This window comes from Gouania willdenowi, chromosome 12 (genome assembly GCF_900634775.1).
Source record: "Gouania willdenowi chromosome 12, fGouWil2.1, whole genome shotgun sequence".
Lineage (NCBI taxonomy): Eukaryota > Metazoa > Chordata > Actinopteri > Blenniiformes > Gobiesocidae > Gouania > Gouania willdenowi.
Window position 1 is genome coordinate 15,641,444 of NC_041055.1, and position 21,534 is coordinate 15,662,977.

The 21,534-nt window shown below is 36.6% G+C and overlaps 1 protein-coding gene across 2 annotated transcripts in view; it reads right to left on the minus strand.

The window, feature by feature from the left end:
* LOC114473177 (breakpoint cluster region protein-like) overlaps nucleotides 1-21,534 on the minus strand; it is a 106,997-nt gene that overhangs the window by 19,326 nt on the left and 66,137 nt on the right. For both annotated transcript variants that reach the window (XM_028462607.1, XM_028462608.1), the window contains exons 3-8: nucleotides 19,035-19,139; nucleotides 18,695-18,880; nucleotides 10,950-11,057; nucleotides 8,193-8,250; nucleotides 8,034-8,086; nucleotides 7,018-7,158 (exon numbers count right to left, since the gene is read on the minus strand). In XM_028462607.1, the coding sequence (XP_028318408.1) occupies nucleotides 7,018-7,158; nucleotides 8,034-8,086; nucleotides 8,193-8,250; nucleotides 10,950-11,057; nucleotides 18,695-18,880; nucleotides 19,035-19,139 (651 nt within the window). The remainder of the gene's footprint in view (nucleotides 1-7,017; nucleotides 7,159-8,033; nucleotides 8,087-8,192; nucleotides 8,251-10,949; nucleotides 11,058-18,694; nucleotides 18,881-19,034; nucleotides 19,140-21,534) is intronic.

The window sequence follows — 21,534 nt, forward strand, 5'->3', positions numbered from 1 at the left end:
TCAAGCTTGGTTGACCAGTAAAAGCTGACATACAGTAATTATAGCTATCATCAGTATGGTGAACAGTGGCATTACATAACACTGTTCTAAGGTCAATGCTGGCAGAGATAGAAAAAAGCAAAAAAACAGAGAAAATGTGTAGATTTGATTGACGTTACACTGGAGCAGTGTTTCTCAAATGGGGGTACATGTACCCCTAGGGATACGCAATGGCACCACAGGAGGAACTTGACAAAGTGGAAAATGAACAAACGAAGTGTCAGTCTTGGTCCCACCTGAGGTGTGAGATGACCGGAAATGATAAAAACTAGGGATGTCCCGATACAACTTTTTCATTTCAAATATGATACCGATATTGCAGCCTTGTGTATCGACCGATACCGATTTTTTTTTTCCTTTAATAAAAAAATAAAAATGACTTATTTTGTATTGTGGAATGTTAGAAAAGGCTTGATCAAGTGATGTTACTCAGAGAACAATAGTCAGCAACTAAGGTATGAGAAAAACTGAGCCATTTATTATTAACCTATTGGTTACATACATTTTAACCTTCAACATAATGTCTACAGTATTCTACAATTGAATAAAATAAATAAAAAATGAATTGGGGAAAAAAATCCAAAAAAAAAAAAATCGGGGAATTTAGAAATTTGAATCCGATATTCAATTCATTTCAGTTGAACTTTATTTATATAGTGCAAAATACAACAAAGTCATCTCAATCTGATATTCGTTTTCAGGCTAATACTGGGCCGATATTCGTGTTATTAGTGTTTTTCAACCTTGTGGTCGGGACCCCTTGTGGGGTCGCCTCGCGTTTAAATAGGGTCGCCTGAAATTTCTGAAAAATAAAAATAAATTTTTGAAATATTTTAATTATTTTTCTTTTCTTAAATTAAAACAACACACAATCTTTAACAACTGTATTTCTATACTTTCACTTTGTGAAATGCAGCAAAAACTAAAAAAAAAAAATCTGAGCTCAATTATGATCAAAAACTAATCAAAGAAAAAATTCTTGATATCAAAATGGGGTCAAGATCCAAAAAAAGGTTGGGAACCCCTGCACTAAATACTGTTTCTTTCCACTAATTTACAAAATGAGATTCTTTAAAATGTGTGTTATCACTCATTCATTCCATCATTATGATCTACAGTTGTTTTTAATTAGTTTTCTAAGCAAAATGTTGAAGTCGAACAAAGGGGGTACTTGGATTCAAAAATAAGAGAAAGGGGGTACAAAAAGTTTGAGAACCACTGCAGTGGAGAACACTAACATAGCTAGTGATTTAATATCTCCTGTTTAATTGCATTCATTTATTCAGTTAACTAAGACCCTAGCAAGCTGGGAGGCTTAGATATTTAATGGATTATTCTATTCAAAAAAATGTTAATAATGATGCGAGGAGGGATCTGAACAAAAGGTATTCAAATCAATGCTGTGCTTCCAAATTCTTTGCCAGGTGTTTTATTTGTATTGAATCATTAAAAAAAAAAAAAAAAAATTAAAAAAAATTAAATTTATGATTTTACTAAAAACCTATAGAAGACATTTTAGATAATACAAACCAATGGATTTGTTTACATTTTATTTTTATTTTTTTTTAGCTATCAACGTGATAAATAATATTAAGTTTTAGTACGTCTAAATACAGGAGCAGACAATTCATGCCAGACTAAAAAAATAAAATAAAAGCATATTACTCCATAACAGCTGATAGAAATGAATATGATTCTCCTTCAGCTCCATTCATACTCCCACTGCACTTATTTTTCTATCGTTTCTACCTTGTACATACAGTATATATCTTTATTACTTTTTGAAATGATCATAATTATTGTTATTATGCTTTTATTTTCTCTGTTTTGTTTTGTTCTTAGTTTCAAATTTGTTTTTTGTGGCATCCAGTGTGGACAGCAAAGGAAGAATTTCATTGTTTCCTCACTGTGCACATGATAATAAACACTTTGAATCTTGAATTAACGTGACATAACCTCCACTTGTCAGATAGAAGCTCATCCGTGCAGATTCCTGCTTCCAAACCTTAACTCTATTATGTGATACATTCCAGGATTTTGATTTATTGGTGTTTTACTTCAACCCCTGAACAAAATCCAGCTGTCTTAGTGCATCAGACGACGTTGTCAGAAAATCGAAGTGCAGTTGAGAGGAGTACGGCCTCTCTCTCTATTCCTCTTTGTTGCTGACCAGCACCTCACCATCGTCGATGTGGAACCAGAGCGATACGAAGGCGAGCAGATTAAATATTGACCACGTCCTGCAGCAGCAGCAGCGCTGAGAGCATTTGAGCAGGTAAAGGCACTGAGTAACAACAGGTCAGAGTTTATATTTAGAATATGCAGCTCACAGGGCATCTCTGCATCCATGTCTCTTCAAAGGTGTCAGTTTGTTTCAGAGTTACGAGCTCGATGGGTATGTGAACAGGATATTTATAGGTGCAAAATAAAAGGAGATTTCTAATGATTTAGAAAACGATCAGAAGACAGTGGGTGGATAATGAGTCGCTTTTGTTATTCACACTCGCGTCACAGGCTTAGATCTTATGACGGCAAACAAAGTAGAGGGCGCAGGCACCATAATTAGCATTTTAATTAATCGTTATTTTTCTGCGTTTCTTCCTCCGCTCTGCTGTGTCTGATGCATGGGGGTCAAAGGAAAACTTGTGCTGCAAAAATCAAGCATTCTTCTATTGTCCGAAACACAAAATTCACCAAAAATCAGGTTGGAACTTGGAAATAATTTAGATTCCTTCCATGCAGTCATATCAGGGCAATCGGTAAACGTTTTAAAGAACACAACATGTAAAGAAAATTCATATAAAACATATCCATCCAAGTGCAAAAGCGTATAACAGTGTTTATAACTCTGGTGTTATCCTGACTGTTTTTTTCTTTTTTTAAATGACTACTCTATTTAAATATGATACATGCTAAACTCCTTCTAAATAATTCTATAAATACGGAAAGAACTTAATGGTTACAGTTTGATGCAGTGCTCTATTATAAAAGGGATTTCCCTGGTTTAATTCTATGGGACATGAACATGATGAATTGATAAATAAAGGTTGTACCAATGCGGTGGTTTAGGTAGAATCGAATAAAAGACATAAATTTGTACAAATATAAGTATTTATTTAGCATTTAAGATTTCTTAGTGCAGGGGTGATTATCGTGTGTGTGTGTGTGTGTGTGTGTGTGTGTGTGTGTGTGTGTTATTATGGTTAGTGCTGTTTATTGTAGGTGGACTTCGTGACCCGTGATTTAAAGGAAGTTTGGGATCACTGGCATAATTTTAAATAACCACGAAATATAAAGTCAAATAATTTCTAGCAGTATAAAAACATTTTTAATATTGACCTTTTTTTAAACCCAAACAAACTGCAACACAGTGATGTCATGAATGGGTGACCGGAACCGGAAGTAGCACGCTCAATACAGAGAGGGAGCCGTAATCTTAAAATTAAATCAAACGTTTCGAACGTTTTGCAACACCAAATTACTCCAAAATAACGGGTGTACACACGTGTGGTATTTGGAAGCCGTTGACAAAGTTTCAAGTCCAACAGACACCGTGCCGGGGGTTTTATTTGTTCCACAAACACACACACACACACACACGTATACAGAACTTTCTTACTTTTTACAGGTAGATGCTGTGGCTCCCAGTCAGCCTCAGAATAGACTTTAAAGTTCTGCTGCTGGTGTATAAATGTGTGAATGGGTTTGGTCCAGAATACATCAGTGACATGTTAGTCTGGTATGAACCCAGCAGGTCTCTCAGATCTATAGACACAGGTCAGATAGTGGAGCCCAGAGCTCACAGTAAACATGGTGATGCGGCTTTTTAGTTGTTATGCTGCAAATAACTGGAACAAACTGCCAGTAGAGCTGAAGTCAGCATCACATGTGAAGTTAAAAGCTCTACTTTTCTCTACTCTGTATGACTGTGGGGGAGATTTTAAAATAATGTTATTGTTGATTAAATGATTTTAATGTTCTTGATTTTAAACTAAAATATTTTCTGTTGCACTTTTTAATCTTGTAAAGCACATTAATTTGCCTTGTGTATGAAATACGCTATACAAACAAATGTGCCTTGCCTTGCCTAAAGTATTTGCTACGTGTACATAGATAAAGAGGCACTAGTAGTCCTCATGTACAGAGATAAGCATGTACAGAAAAAGAATGGATAGATAGATGGATGGATAAATAGACGGATGGACTGACTGGGTTAAAACATGGTGGATTTAATAACATTCTCGACTGTAAAATAATAAAAATATATAGACAAATTAATGTCATCCCAACACACATTAAAAAAACATTAAACCGAGGCAAAATATATGTTTTTACGATGCCACACATCATCTTTTCAGCTTCTTTAGGGGATCAATGAATGTTTGATAAAAGGAGCTTCTCGCAGGTTGGAGCTTAATAAGAAAAATATTGACAAAACAAACCTTGAGTCTTCTGTGACCGTGGTGCGGCACAACATAATGAGCCTCATTGATTTCAATGTGCTGCTTTCATGTATCCACAATAAATATTTGATGACTGGTGTGGAGGTCTGGACATACTGAGATGGAAACTCAGGCCTGTGGGGGACAGTAAGGTAGGTGTGCACGTGTGTGTGTGTGTATGGTCGTGTGTGTGTGTGTGTGTGTGTGTGTGTGCATAGCAAATGAGCAGCAGAAAAAGAAAGCAGATTAATGTGTGTGTGTATGTGTGTAATCAGAAAGGTGCGGATGTAGAGCTCCCCCGGGGTAGCGATGGGAGGAGTCTGATCTACTCGCCTCTCCCATCCCTAATTTATGAATAATTAAGTTAAAATCTGCCAGTCAGAACACACTGGTGGCTCATTACAAAGCATTATGTATGGCAGTGTCACGCAAACTATCAATCAAGGAGCAACCATTCATGTGCATCAAGTCATCTCCAGGGATCAGAGAGACAGTGGGGGGCGGGTTGTGAACAAGTCTCTGTGTGTTAGTGCTCGGGGAGACGACGAGATGGGGAGACAACCAGCAAACACACACAGTCACCCTCAAACAGCCAACCCTTCCATGACCATATAAGGACATGGGCTCTGCTCCAGCCTGCAGATTGGTGGCCTCCAAGCTCTCAATTCTGAGTAAATTCAAGGTTATTTAGAGGGTGGGGTCATGACATCATCACACCATAAAATGCAGCGTATTTAACAACGCAACAACGCTAGTGGGGGGCAGTTGCTCCAGTGGTATCTGTCATTGTGTTCTTGGGCAAGGCACTTCACCCACATTGCCTAGAATGATTGTCGTATGTGAGTGATTGTTGGTGGTGGTCGGAGGGGCTGATGGTTCACTATGGCAGCCTCGCTTCAGGGCAGCTGTGGCTACAATAGTAGCTTACCACCACTAAGTGTGGCGTGAAAGAATAATGCCTTAATTCTGTCTCAGAATAGACTTTAAAGTTCTGCTGCTGGTGTATAAATGTGTGAATAGGTTTGGTCCAGAATATATCAGTGAAATGTTAGTCAGGTATGAACCCAGCAGGTCTCTCAGATCTATAGAAACAGGTCAGATAGTGGAGCCCAGAGCTCACAGTAAACATGGTGATGCTGCTTTTTAGTTGTTATGCTGCAAATACGTAGAACAAACTGCCAGTAGAGCTGAAGTCAGCATCACATGTGAAGTTAAAAGCTCTCCTTTTCTCTACTGTGTATGACTGTGGGGGAGATTTTAAAATAATGTTTTTGTTGATGAAATGTTTTTAATGCTGATTTTAATGTTCTTGATTTTAAACTAAAATATTTTCTGTTGCACTTTTTAATCTTGTAAAGCACATTAATTTGCCTTGTGCATGTACAGAAAAAGAATGGATAGATAGATGGATGGACAGAATAATGCCTTAATTCTGTAAAGCGTCTTTGAGTGTCTATGATAAAGCGCTATATAAAATCCAATGCATATCATTAAAATTAAATGCAAAGTAGAACATTTCCCAATTAAATCTTAAACCCCGAGAGCCAAACGTGCATCACATGCAAAAAATGCCAGTATCATTTAGAATAATACATTATATGATTATTATTTATATAAAACATATATACTTTTCTATCTTTATTTTTCAAATGTTTTGCAACAGCAATTTTTTTTTATTTGTTCCAAAAAATTACAAAAGGATGAACATAATCCATCTCAGTTACTTAATTATGATCTTGCTTTGTTATAAATCAAGTGAGTTTAGGGTTTTTAAAACCATTCAGTGAAAATTAGGTCAGCTATAACAAAGATCTTCATCATTTTCAAAATTATTTGGTAATGACTGAACAATGATTTGAGCTTCATTTCATTCATGTAAAAATAATTATTGGGTTTTTATTCCATATTGAATTTTTTTTTGTCATTTTAAGAATACATTTCTGTAATTATATTGCATGAATATGTCCCATTTTTGCCTGATGAAAAAACTGAGTAAAACCACTTTAAAGATCATGCAACCTCTAAGCCAGTGGTTCCCAAACTGGGGTACGTGTACCCCTAGTGGTACTTGAACACCCCCCAGGAGGTACACAGAAACATTTGTCAGTTAATTTTTTCACATCATAGAGTTTTTTTTTTTTTTTTACATGAACAGACTTTCTTCTTGTCCATCAATAATAATTTGTGGCACAACTCTTTAAATTACTAGTGTAATTTAAATTACACTAAAAGGTGAAACTCAAATTCTAAAAACGAGCAAAACATCAGAAATAAATGAATAAAAAGGCCTAAATTCAAGGTTAATGTTGGACGAGACACAGGAAAGAGTTTAAACAAGCCTGCAAACACATATAAATAATATATAACATGAGCTAAGGGGTACTTGAGATAAGAAATAAAGGCTAAAGGGTACATGGGGCAATAAACACTGCTCTAAGCAATGAAGGACAGGGCATCATTACAATACATTTAGGTTGTTTAACAAAGTCTTTCAAAAATTTTGTCAGATTTTGCTGTTCTTTCTTTGAACACTCACCTCTCCTTTCTTGACAGTCATTGATTGGCGTCGATTCGTCATCTCTTCATTAATGCTTGACAGAAAGTTTTGGGAGATCCGCAGAGCGTCCTGCAGGAGCGGGAGGTCCGGGTGACTGGTCGGCGTATGTTTGAGAAGATCCTAGAGTTGATGAACAAATATGTATATGAAAAAAGCAAAAGGATTCAAGCAAAAAATATAAAACATGTCTTCGTCCTACACGTCTCCACAAAATATTTTATTTAAATTTACTCTCTTCTGATTACTTGGCTTCTCACATAACAATAACTTTATAACTTCTGGATATTTGAACATTATAGATTCGCCTATAGCTCATAGACTGGTAAATGGACTTGATTTACCGTATATGGCGCTTTTATGCCTACACTGAACCATTCACACACCAATGGGACTGAACTGGGAGAAACTTAGGGTTGCCCAAGGGCACTTTAAACGCACAGACAGGTAAAGACTGGGATTGAACCCCCAACCTTTCGATCAGAAGATGAACCCTCTACCTCCTGAACCTAACACTGTCACACATTTATGCCATGATCAGGATCACTGATCCAGATAACTGTGAATATCTCAAAAGAGGATATCTGGCACTTGGCAGAAGTTTGTGCTCTCTGAGTGCTCTTGTTGTACATTGCTATGTTTGCTGTATTATATACAATAATATAGAAGTGTGGATGGATAGAATAGGAAATAATAGAACAGAATAGAGTAGAACTTTATTGTCCAACAAGGTTTCAATTTATCTTTAATTCACGTGTCATAAAACACCACAAATAAACAGCCAACAAATGAAGTAACATAAAAACCCAACATTCTCAGTACAAATTAAAGACAGACCACTAAGCACTCCCGTTAAACACAGGGGTGGGTCCTCATAAACATGGACAGTTTTATCTCTACTTTACATCGCTGTCGATGCTTTCACTGAGATGTAAAAAAAAGAAAGTCACAAAGACAGTGACAATGTGACATCCCAACATGAGACAGTTTTTACTTACATGTAGAACCAAAGTGCTTCGAGTCACTCTGTCCACTGGTTTGTAGAGCAAAGCTGCAACAGAAATAAACACACTCAGATTGTTGTGGAGTCACAACAGGGATGTGTGAATATTTGATTAGATGTTATATTTAAATGGACCGAGCATGCGTTAACTGACCCTCCAGAGAGTTCTTGGCTGTGTCTTTGCAGTCCTTTGGACTCCTCACCTTCAGGTTCTGTTGGGATGCAAAGCACACAGAGAAGAATTGGACAAACAGTTTGAAAAGACATTTAGAACATGGTGCATGAGGCCATTTTAACTCGTGTAGCTGTGAGGTCACCCACTTTCCAAATTAATTATGCCATATTCAGCAGCCACACACACACGCACACACACACACACACACACACACACACACACACTTCCAGCATCTTGCTTAGATAGCTCACAGTCATACATCATTACTTAGGCCATTAGCATCCCCCTGTGATGAATTCCCCATAGCATGTTAGCATGCAGACCACCTCAGCGTTGACTAATAGACCGCAAAAAAACATACAGTCGACAAAGACTTATAATGGATCAGAAACAGATTAAAAAAAGAGATGGTTATTATATATATATTTATAGAAAGTGTTTCTTTTAACACAGAGTATAAATTAATCAAGAACTGAATATTAGGGATGTCCCGATACAACTTTTTCATTTCTGATAAGACACCGATATTGCAGCCTTGCGTATCGGCCGATACCGATATTGATCTGATATCAGCATGAATCATAGATACTTTTTTATTATTATTAATGAATTAATTAATCTTTTTTAATTTAATAAAAAAACGATAATTACTTATTTTGTAGTGTGAAATGTTAGAAAAGGCTTGATCATGTGATGTTACTCAAACAGAGAACAATAGTCAGCAACAGTAGGTATGAGAAAAACTGACTCATTTAATATTAAGCAATTGGTTGGTGAACTTTCAACTTAATATCTACAGTATTCTACAATTGAATAAAATAAATAAAATAAAAATTGGGGGAAAAAAAAAGTATCGGAGAATCCAGAAATTTGTTTTCAGGCTAATATCGGACCGATATCGATATCGGATCAGGACATCCCTACTGAATATTTACTTTTTGAACACAATAAATGAATGTACAACATGCTGCAACTTTACTGCTGCTAGCACAATGATGTGTATGAAAGAAGCTGTAACACAGTTAGAGATTTCACAGCGTCCATTCATGTAAGATTGTCTTCATATAGATTCGTTTAAAGCATGATCAAATGTATTTGTATGAGCTTCTGAAACTAGAACCCAAGCACAAGAAACCAAAATATTGTTTTCTGAGATCAAATTAAAGCATTTCGCACTTTGAAATAGTCGGGGGAAAAACCAGATAACCGTTTGACTTCCTTTGGTTTTTGTGCCACAGGGACAAGATAAGTGACAGTTAAAAATATTCCAATAAAAAAAATCATTTTTCTACTGATAAAACTTGATGTAATTGTTAGCTGCAAGAAACCCCTTATGTCAGTCAGAGGGAAGAGAAGTATTTCCTCATGCAGCAGAAAATACTTTTTAAATGAAATTATTTAAGAGGGACAGCCGTGCACTAAAACACTTTTCTTCATAGACAAAAATGGGTAAATCAGATTTAGCGGAACCTTAATTTCCTTCAATAGTCCTTATACATAATAACAAACAGCACAACATCTAGTCAATGTGCTATTCCCCTTACACATTAAACACAGTGTACTGCCATTAGTAGCATTAATCTTTTATACAACATTACATGTGTTTATTGTATCACCAACAAAAATATGTTGCTATAGACTTTGGTAGTGATACAACATGAATATTAATTATTTTACAGAACCACTGAACCACTAATCTAACCAATGAATGAACAGTATTCTATCAGCATCTTTCCTTTAAAGTTTGGAAAACTTATAACTCAATTGCTAACAAAAGCCATTAATACTCTTACATCATTATTATTGGTGATGACTGAAATGAACAAACTCAACATTAAACGTGGACAAAATTATTGAATTGTATGTTGAGCAAGCACAAAGTAATATATATATATATATATATATATATATATATATATATATATATATATATATATATATATATATATATATATATATATATATATATATATGTATTCAAAGTTGGCAAGGAATATTAGGATTCTTAATAAAGTGAAACTATAACTGAACAAATTAGGGGTGTCCCGATCCGATATTGGATATCAGTCCGACATTAGCCAGAAAACGAATACCGGATTTTATCGGACTGCATCTAAAATCTCCGATATATATTGTATTATATTTATTCATTTGTAGAATACTGTAGATATTATTTTGAAAGTTAAAATGTATGTAACCAATTGGTTCATAATAAATGGATCAGTTTTTCTCATCCCTACTGTTGCTGACTATTGTTCTCTGCTTGAGTAACATCACTTGATCAAGCTTTTCTAACATTCCACTCTTCAAAAAAAGTAATAAAAATATGTATGATTCGTGCTGATATCGAATCGGATCAATATTGGCATCAGTCAATACTCAAGGCAGCAATATCGGTATTGTATCGGAAGTGAAAACGTTGTATCGGGACATCCCTAGAACAAACCAGTGTTGTACCCATTATACTGTTCATTATACTGTCATATTAAAGTGACTATTATTTATAATAATGACTATTATTAATACTGAGACTATTGAGATATGGGGTCATAGCTTCACAAACACCTTACAATCAGTATGCATTCGATTCAATTCTAGTATATTCTGCTCTAGTATATTATATTGTAGTCTATCCTGGTCTAGTCTTATAACTCTTTGTCAACACCTCTTTGCACTCTCCTGTCCAACTTGAAGTTGCGCTGACTGTCTGATGGTCTTTTTCATGTGCACTCTCACCTCTGAGATCTCAGCAAACTGAGTGTTAGCTTGGCAGCACTTCTCTGCTGTTTCCACTGCCAGCTCGTAGTTGTCCACAAACGCCCGGTAGACTCCAAGCTGGCTGGCCTGGTAGCGAGAGGAAAGAATAAAACAAAGAGGAGAGGTGAAGATCTCGTTCTGAATAACAAGTGAATTACATAATCGTAAATAAATGTTGTACTGCTTTTTGTCTCGAAGGAATGAACTGTCCTCTGTGCTCGAATCAAAAGTATCTTTACATAAAGAGAACGAACGGAGTTTCAGCTCAGTTTCACAACTGTGAATATACATTATTGCACTGAAGTGCATCAATATCATGGATTTGATCATCAGAATGAAGTCAAATAGGGAGGACAATAACAATTCACACTGAAGGCATTATTATGCAAAAGCACAACACATGGCAGACAGGGAGATATTTAATTATTAAAGGTGTGGGTCAGAGCTGTGCTGATCATCGTAAGGTGGGGACCGTTCCCTGTCTACAGTTCAGTGCCCGACATAAAAGGTGCTCTATCCTCTCATCTCTTTGTTCACTCACAAATGTGCTTTAGGTTGGTGTCAATGTATCTACAGATTGAGTCTCTAGAGTTGCAATAGATCTGCAGATGTTTGGGAATTATCAGATACAAGTGACATTTAAATGTAAACTGTTTTGGAACGTTTTGAATGGAAAGATGTTTGTGCATCCTAAAAACAACAAGAAGACATAGTCATCAACACCCCTCGCCATATTGGTTGTCATTATAAAAATTAAAATTAAATTAAAAATGTTTTTATCACATCAGAATATATGAAATGACTATCTTAACAGTTTCTAAGAAAAGCTGTCCTTTTTGAAGATACCTTGAACAGAGTCCACAAAACCGAACAAGGGCAATTACTCTGGAAAAAATAACTGCGCGCTTCTTATTTTCAAATTCCATCAAGGTATTGATACCCTGAAGCCACACACCAATTTTGGTTATCCTATCTTAAACAATTTTTAAGAAAAGCTTTCCCCTTTGAAGATACCTTGAACAGAGTCCAAAAAAATGGACCAAGGGCAATAACTCCGGAAAAAAAAACTGCACGCTTCTCATTTTCAAATTCCATCAAGGTATTGATACCCTGAAGCCACAAATCAAATTTGGTTATCCTATCTTAAACAGTTTCTGAGAAAAGCTGTCCAATTTAACGGCAAACACTACAGACAATCGAACCGGTGAAAAGCGACAGACCAGCACAACAATGCGTAACAATGGTGGTCCATGCAGCTCATTGCCATGGTAACCACTGAGAGCCGGTCTCCTGTGTGAGTGAGTAATTAATGATTGGTGTAACAGAGACTATGAAAGCACATTTAAGGATGGACTCGTGTAAAGGCTGCCTGCCAGCGCTCTGAGATCTGTCTTCCTGGAGAACAAAAGCATTATCAGTTCTGCCAAAAAAAAAGCCTTTAGAGCACAGAGTACAGTAGAGATGGGCTTTGGGTGCAATGGTGGGAGAAACACACACCTACACAGTGCCGTCTACTGTACCTGTGCACTTTTTCCCTGAGAGCGCAGCACATAAATTATTACCTTGAAAGCTCTTATCATCACCTAAAGCATTGCTATACCTCAGACCTTTTCGCTTCATATGAGACAGTGTGATACTTTGGTAATTACAATAAAAGCTCTCCACCATGAACCCTGTATATAGGAGTAGGTGCGAGTGTCAGAGTGCTTTAGTTGTGATGTAAACTGTGAATTTGTCCTTAAGTGAGCAGCTTTTTCAAAAAAAAAAAAAAAAAAACTTGTACGGTAATTAGATAAAAAAAATATTCACAGTTAAATATTTGTCCTTTAGAGGAAAGTATTCAGATAAAGTATCCATAATTTATCTTTGAATTAATTAACGTACAAAAAAAAATAAAAAAAAATAATCAACATTAGTCAATATACATTTTTACTTAAAAGAGCATTAATAAGCCTCATTGAAATCTTAATTTAAAACAACACTTTGTATCACAAGTCGGTATTCGCAAGAAAAACCAGGGGGGAAAAATGTAATATTTAACAAAGAAAAGAACAAATAGTTGTAATAGCTCATAAATATTGTGTTGTTAATCAAACCTGAAAACAGCAATTGGCAGCAACAGGGGTGTCGTGATTAATCTACCTCATAACAAGAAGGTCCTGGGTCAACCACAGAGGTGGACTCTTGGGTCCTATTTTATACGTTCTTCCCATGTTTGCATTGTTTTTCTCTGGAGACGTTGTTTCCCTCCCATAACGGGGGGTGTTTCCCCATATCAAAGGCGTCTCTATCCAATAGAGATAGAGATATCTGTCCGTGATCAGCGAAAAAAAAAAAAAAAAAAAAAAAGCATCAGATTAAATCGGCCTGCATCAAAAATTTCCGATTGTTTTTATTGGATTTATTGAGGTTATTTTTCAGGATCTTCTAATTTACTTCAATTGTATAATATTCTTATGTTTAAGGTTCAAATGCATGTAACCCATTGGTTATTAATAAATGGGTCACTTATTCTCATACGTAGTCTCATCACTTAATCAAGCCTTTTCTCACATTCCACACTACAACTTGTGCTGATATCGCAACAGCTCAATATCTGTATTGGCCAATACACAGAGCTGCGATATCTGTATATTTGTATTGGAAGTGAAAAAGTTGTATTGGGACACCTCCAAAACATATACATTTAAGTACAATGAGGAACTTCATCTTGGAAATTGGGAAACTAGCAAATAAATAAATAAATAACCCATGATAACAAACATTTTGAGATTCCTTAACTTAGATATACAAAAAAAGTTATGGAAACCCACAAACATGTTTTGATTCTCAACATTTGAGATATTGTGAAGGCGCCAGTCAGCTTTGATCAGGACTGTAGCATCAGCTAGATCAGCGATTCTCAACTGGTGGATTGAGACCTAAAAGTGGGTCGCGGACTTGTACTGGGTGGGTCGCGGACAGCGGGTCAAAAATAAAAAAAATACTTAATATCTCTCATGTTGGACTAGTCTTTTATTTTGAAAGAAACTTTTCTTTTGACAGGCATGCTGTGAAATGCATGTTACACAGGAAAATATATAGAATTATTTTTCCAAAAATATTATATATGTGTGTTTTCAACAGCTATTTTTGAAAAACTCAATTTGGTGGTTGAATTCTAAAAAAAGTGGGTCGCGATTTAATGACCGTGGTAAAATGTGGGCCCCAGGGTGAGACCAGATGAGAACCCCAGATCTAGATGACACGACAATCATTTGAGGACTGGTTTAATTGGAAATGCACACTCACAAGTTACTTCTGTTACATCTAACATTTTAAATAACTTTATATAATGTGCAAATACAACACAGACAGGATCAAATCCACCCATTAAGATTTGTCAGACATAAATCACCTGCCATTATGATGCAGGAACAAAGAAGAAAGTCATTTTTAAAGATCCTGCCGTCATGTTTCCTGCCCCGGGCTACACAATCTGCACCGCAGCGAAAGCCATTCAGAGCATGACTGCTTGGCTGTGGATTGAACCGGGAGCTCCAACGTGTGCCAGCCACACACAGCGCCTTGAAAACAAGCATGGAGTTCATATTGAGCTGCAACGTTGCAGAGAAAACTGGCTTTGGCTGATGAAAAGCCTGCTTAGCTGTGGGATTTGTCCTGTCTGTAAGAATGTGTAAAATAAACTGCAGAACACAAGTTTGGGAAAAGAGCCTCAGAAAAGACCAAAAAAGCTGATATTCTAATAAGTGGTTAAAAGGCAAACTCAAGTTGCTGATTTTTTATTTAAAGATTCATCAATAGAAAAAGTAGCTAACAGTGCAGAACAGTACGGTGATGTAATGGTGGGAATCTGGCAGAATTGGATAGCTTTCATTTAATTTGCAGCCTAATGAAGGAGTCGAGGCTAAATGCGGTGAGGTCTTACAGATGTGCTTTGAGCTCCAAGCCAAAACCAGCCTAAAGCATGGTCACAATGTCTTCAAGCTGGTGGTTAACAGAGTGTTTTCCATTTTAGCCTCCAACTCAGTATGTGACGCTTGGTGGTCTGAAAGGGTGTTTTGGATCTGTTGGTAATCTCGATCCAGGCTAGATTAGACGGAGCCAATTTCCTTACATTTGGATTTAGTTTAGTGCAGAACATGCTCCTGGTTCACCTCGACCTTAGATTTAATGAGGGGAATATATCAGATCTTTCACGTGAACGGAGAAATTCTGAATATGGACTAATGTTATCAAAATACTGCATGTGGAGGTTAAATGTTTGAAAATGCCTTTATAAGATGTAACAACTTAAATAATAAACGTAAAAACCTCAATTGTTAACATATTCAATCATATACAATCTGTTAAATAGGGACATGAGAGATTTATTTTAATACGCTAATAAAACTATTCAAAAAAAGGGTCATGTGATGTAATCATTGCATTTGTTGGGGCTGAGTATATTATTTAAATTATGAAATATAATTTATACAATGATTCCTGTTTTCTCAGATTTTCATTTTTTCCTGCAGGCAAAATTGGATAATCCAAATGGCTGGATTTGGCCCCCGGGCCTTGAGTTTGATACATGTAAGCTGAGGGTGATCCAAATTGTTTTTTGTTTTTTTTCCCATTATATTCTCTAGGTTAGAACCCTGCATTTGGTTCCATATCTTGTCAAACTATTTGGGTCCAAATTTTCTTTTTCTTTTTTGTCCCTTTTTTATTTTACAGTTGCCAAAAAGATATACAGATATACACATGCATTTTCCCTTATATCCCTCCCTCTCCCCCTCTACAATCATAAGTAATGATGAAATGTACATATACTTTAACATAACAAATAAAAAAATTTAAAAATGAAAATAATTTAAAAAAAAAAGAGTTAAATAAATGTAATCAGTATATTAATACAAATACTATAAATTAGGTAGATATAATAATAATAATAATAATAATAATAATAATAATAATAATAATAATAGACGCTTTGCCTCCTCTGCCTCCCTCTTCTTCCTTGTTCTGATGTTTCACATCTCTTACAAATGATACATTTTTTGTAAAACAGCTCCATCAACAGCCAAAGCAGCTAAAAAATCTCCCATCCCTAGTTCACTCCTATCTAGTATTGGCTGGATCCCCCTCCCCCTTCACAAGTCATCATCTGTATCACCTCCTCTCACTCCCGACTAATCTCTCCCTCCGTTTCTCCACCTCCTCCCAGCGGAACGCCTGTCATGTAGCATTCTCCTTTTTCTCCTCTCCGTTAGCTCACTTGCATTGTCCAGAGGGAGGAAAGAACAACAAACGTATGAACATGTCCCAGTTCAATATAAAGATGTGGATGTGACACCACCAGACTCCAGATCAGCCTTTACCTGAATGACGTAACCATCCAGCCAGACAAAGAAACAGGCAAACTGGAGAACCAGTAAAAAAACAACTCACTCCATCTTACAATTCATGCTTCTCTCATGAGAAGAAACGTGATTTCTTCTACTTGAGGGGTTTCCATGAGTTCCTTTTTCACCTTCATTTACCCTTGACTATCAGAATCTAACAGATCTGCACAGCGGCAAGGTCATTACCCCGCTGCAGTGCCATCATCTTTTTTATGATGTCACGCTAGCAGACTAAAGTGCAACGCTACTCGCCGCGTCAATGAATGAAGGATGATGTCATCTGTTCCGAACAAGGTTTGCGCCGATTGTTGATTAAAAAGTGGATTTTTGCCAGTGAATGATACAAATCCTAATGTGTTGGCAGAGATTCAATGGGGGCCTCCTGAGAAAGGCTGCGGAGAGTGTGTGTGTATGAATGTGTGAGTGTGTGTGTGTGTGTGTGTGTGTGTGTGTGTGTGTGTGTGTGTGTGTGTGTGTGAGAAAGAGAGAGATTCCTATTTATAGATGTTTCTTCAAGACACAAAGCACACAGTGCTGTGATGGTCTCAGCTGCCTGAGGCAGAAAGGCAACATTGTGCACCTCCCTCTGAGAGTGTGTTCATGTTCATGTTTGTGCGTGAGTGTGTTCATGTTTGTGTGTATGTGTGTGTGAGAGAGAGAGAGAGAGAGAGAGAGAGAGAGAGAGAGAGAGAGAGAGAGAGAGAGAGAGAGAGAGCATCATTTCTTAATGAACTAAATAGCTCTTGTGGGCTAATTGACCTACTGTGGAAATGATGAAAAAGGCCAAGTGTACATTTGGTTCTGATGTCTTTCTAACATTTTTTGTTCCTTCAAATGATGACATAAGAGCGTGCAGCTGTTAAGTCGGAAATAGCATAAAAGCACCAATCAGCTTCAATTTGAGGCTGAAGGCGGAGCCATCCGGAAAGCTACATTCAAAATCCTGCGAGCTTTCGAAAATCCCCTACCCTTATCTTTAATTTCACTTTTTTACATTCCTACACAGAGGTGACAAGTAACAAAGTACATATACGTACTTTGTTACAAAAGTACAAATACTTTGTTACTGTACTTAAAGCTGATATCTGGAATTTCTGAGAGGACGTCTTGATGTCCTGCCATCAACAGCCTCACTTCCTCCCCTGCCACTACCAATCTACCAGAAGCCACGCCTCTATTTTTCTGCACGCACATCGCAGAACATAACAAGGTCGCATCGGGTCGCATTGATATACGTCTATGGGTCAAAATCATATTTACCTGTTTACTGTTGTGACGCACGGCCTTGTTTCCGTGCACAGTTCCGCATTCACTTTGATTGACAGTCTCAAAAACACAAAGTCGAAGCCTATTGGCTGGATGCACTCGGGGATTGTTTCCATTTGTATAGGGGTCTATAGGACGAAGGAGGGACTTATATACATTAATGTATATGAATGACCACCGGCAGGAGATCATAAGTCAAAAGAATCATACATAAACATAGATTTCTCAGAAACTCCGGAGATCAGCTAGTTTTTTTCTGGTATCTGTACTTTATATGTATTTATTTCTTTTGCCGAATTCATACTTTTATACTTTTGGTTTCTTAAACATATCTGTAGTTGTACTAAATGAGCTTGTTACTTTTAAGACCTCCAAAGATGATGTCATGACGTAAAAAGACGCAAACCAACAACAGCTTGTGCTGCTTGTGAAAGGATTTTCAGCAAAGTCGGACTCATTTTCTGACCAAAAAGGGCACGTCTCCATTCCAGAAACCTGAAGAACATGATTCTCTTGAGGCTAAATGAAACATTTTGGTAGTTTGAGCATTTTTCTGTTAGTTTTATAGTTAACATTTAAGTTTTTAAAGATATTAAACTCAAATCTGCTCTGGGTTTAATTGAGCATTTGAATTATTTTTTTTTTTTGTTTTTTTAAAACATCTTATTTACAAATTGTATCTATAAAGAGTGCTAAATTCTCCAGGTGTTCATAAAGGGTAACAGAATTCATTGATTTCCATGTACCAGTTTTCTACAAGTTTTTTACGTATTGTCGCATGTACTTTTTTTTAACTTTTACTCAAGTAAGGGAGCAACTGCAATACTTTTACTTTCCCAGAGTCATTTTTTTATCCAAGTGTCTATACTTTTACTATAGTACTGAAGACTAGTACTTTTGCCACCTCTGCTCCTATGACTCTAATTTCTCGAGTTTTTTTGTTTTTCTTTGGTTATACGATTCACAAACGTAGATGTAGAAACTTTAAAATCTCCAGAGAACAGTGTTTCCCGTTTTGCATCGCTGTAATGAAATGTACCGGTAACGGAAAGCAGTTGGTCCCAAACTCACTAGTTTCTGGAAGAGGTCTCCGACTCGCTGGTGGTGGCTCCACTGCTGGATGCGAGGAAAGAGTCCATCGTAGAACTCTTTGTGGATCTCAAAGAGCTCAGGCACTTTGAAGAAGATGGTCTCTATCTGGGCCACGGTGAGAACAGGCTGTGATGTCGTCGCCGCAGCCTTCAGAGGCTTCATGGGCTGAGGAGAACATGTGCACAAAGGTGATCAGAGGTCTCATAGTCACACACACGACACAAAACGCTTCATCACAAAGTCTAGATTTGTAGAAGTTAGTAATTGTAGTTTTTGATCATATCGTGTGTGTGTGTGTGTGTGTGCGCGTGTTGCTCACCAGCAGCAGTGCCTCAAGGTGACTGAGGTATGATTCCTCTGTGGCCAAGATCCCAGAAAGGACCCGCTTCCTCATCTCCAAACCCTTTTCCAGGTCACATTCGTTCTGTCACAAACACACAAGCATACGACCAAACATCAACAACGCTGCACGAATGCACAACTAGTTCTGTGCACCATTTTTACCCGTCTGTGTGTGTAGAGTGGTGTAGGTCTTTTAACGCAATACCCACAAACTATTCTCACACCAAAACTTTGGTCCTAATAGGGGGATTCCAGGTAATTAAAAAAACAATTCCGGTCGGTCGATTTTTGACGTAAAAACAGCGTTTTTAAAGAAAGGAAAGGAGGTGGACCATTGAGACCTTGCTGTAAGGTGATATTCACTCAGGGCTATAGATTAGTAGTGCTAACATTTTTCTGATCTGATAATGTTTGGCGAAAAAATTGCATTTTTTTTTAAAAAAAAATCTTTATTTTTGGACTCTATTTTATGTAAATGTGAATCTGAATTCATAACCCAGCAACAATTCATGCATCAAAACATTGGTACCAATATTGAGATTCTAGGTAATGAAGAACATTTTCCAGTCAGACAATTTTTGGTGAAAAAACTGCGTTAATGAGGATTTTGAAAAAAACTTTGTGGTGGACTGATTTTATAGAAGGAAAGGAGGCGGACCATTGATACCTTGCTGTAAGGTGACATTCACTCAGGGCTCTTGATTAGTGGCACATTTTTTATCTACGTGTTTGTCACAGAAACTGCTACGTAATAAAATTCTATGCATAAACAGGTGAGTAATCATATTTAATAATGTCTTATTCCCCGACTGGTATTATAAATGTAATGTATGAACCATGTGCAACCATAAATTCACTGAAGTGCTTAGCTTGGTCACAATAAATCAATGTCAATTATTTTTCGTGACAGTTAATATTTTGAGGATCTTTCAAATGTCAGGTTTTCAAGGGTAAGGGTTAAAAAATATAACCAAGGAGTGCGTATCTATTAGTTTGTTTGTCTGTTAGCAGGATTACGTGAAAAGTTCTTTGATTTGAGGATTTTGATGAAAATATTACCTAACGGCAGACCTTACACCATGGAGGATTCCATTAACTTTTAGAGGAGATACGGATCAATATATTGATTTTGTTTCAGGTTCAAAAGTGGAAAAATCCTAATCTCTCATTATTGGCCAAAATTACAAAATTATATCTCTGTTCGTAAATGACCAATCTTCATGAATTTTGATTTAGTTAAGCCAGGTTGGTTCCTCATTAATCCACCATGTTTCATCCAGATTGGATTGGGATTGGACATTTTATCACAAATTCTTTAAAAATATGATGACAGTGCCCATTATTGGCGCTTACCTGAGAACTTATTTGATTTTCATTTCAAAATCCTGCAACTAAATAAAAATCTCTCAATATACGTAACACAAGCCTTATCTTAGTGAAATATCAAATACAAAAACATGCTATATGTTTCTCTACATTTGATTTACTTTTTATTTTATTTTCACATGTGTCAGACACCTGCAAAAACTCAGACATCAGTCCATCTTATTTCTAGTCAGAAATACTTTCGAACACTTACTCTAGGTCTCATTCACCTGACAAATAAACATCTTATTTTCAGATATTTAAAATAATTCTGGACTTATTAGTGGCTTTTAGAGATGTCCCGATACAACTTTTTCACTTCCGATATTGCAGCCTTTAGTATTGGCCGATACCGATATCGGCACAAATCATACATACTTTTATTACTTATTTTGTAGTGTGGAATGTTAGAAAAGGTTTGATCAAGTGATGTTACTCAAACAGAGAACAAATGTCAGCCACAGTAGGTATGAGAAAAACTGATCCATTTATTATTAACCAACTGGTTACATACATTTTACCTTCAACATAATATCTACAATATTCTACAGTTGAATAAATATAAGATAATTTATATCGGAGGTTTTAGATGCAGTCCGATAAAATCCGGTATTTTGGCTGATATCGGATTGGGACATCCCTAGTGGCTTTTAAATTCATACAAGGATTTTTTTGTTGCTACGGTTCAGTTGAAAATATGGGATCTTTGCATGTTGAGCTTTTGAAAGAGTTGCAGACACCTTGTTTTTGTCTGTGAAACGTATTTAAAAAAATTGCTCCTTAACTGTTCAACCTTGCCATGGTTTTTAAAATTCATTTTTCTAATCTTGGGTTTGGTCTGGTCTTTGTCTTGGTGCATTCTGGTCTCAGATACTGGTCTTGAGTAGATCACTACCTAGTAGTGTTTTCTTATTTTAATGCTGTTAAATACAACCGCAAACTAAAGAGAACACACTAGTCCCTCCACTTCATCCTTTGTTTTTGTGACTGTGACATACAAGAAGACGTCACTGCCCTTTAGAGGCTCATCCTAACCTCACACCTGTTCATAAAACAATCATATTGCACATTTTTAGGAGAAAATACTTTTCCAATAAGTCTTAAAAGTAGCT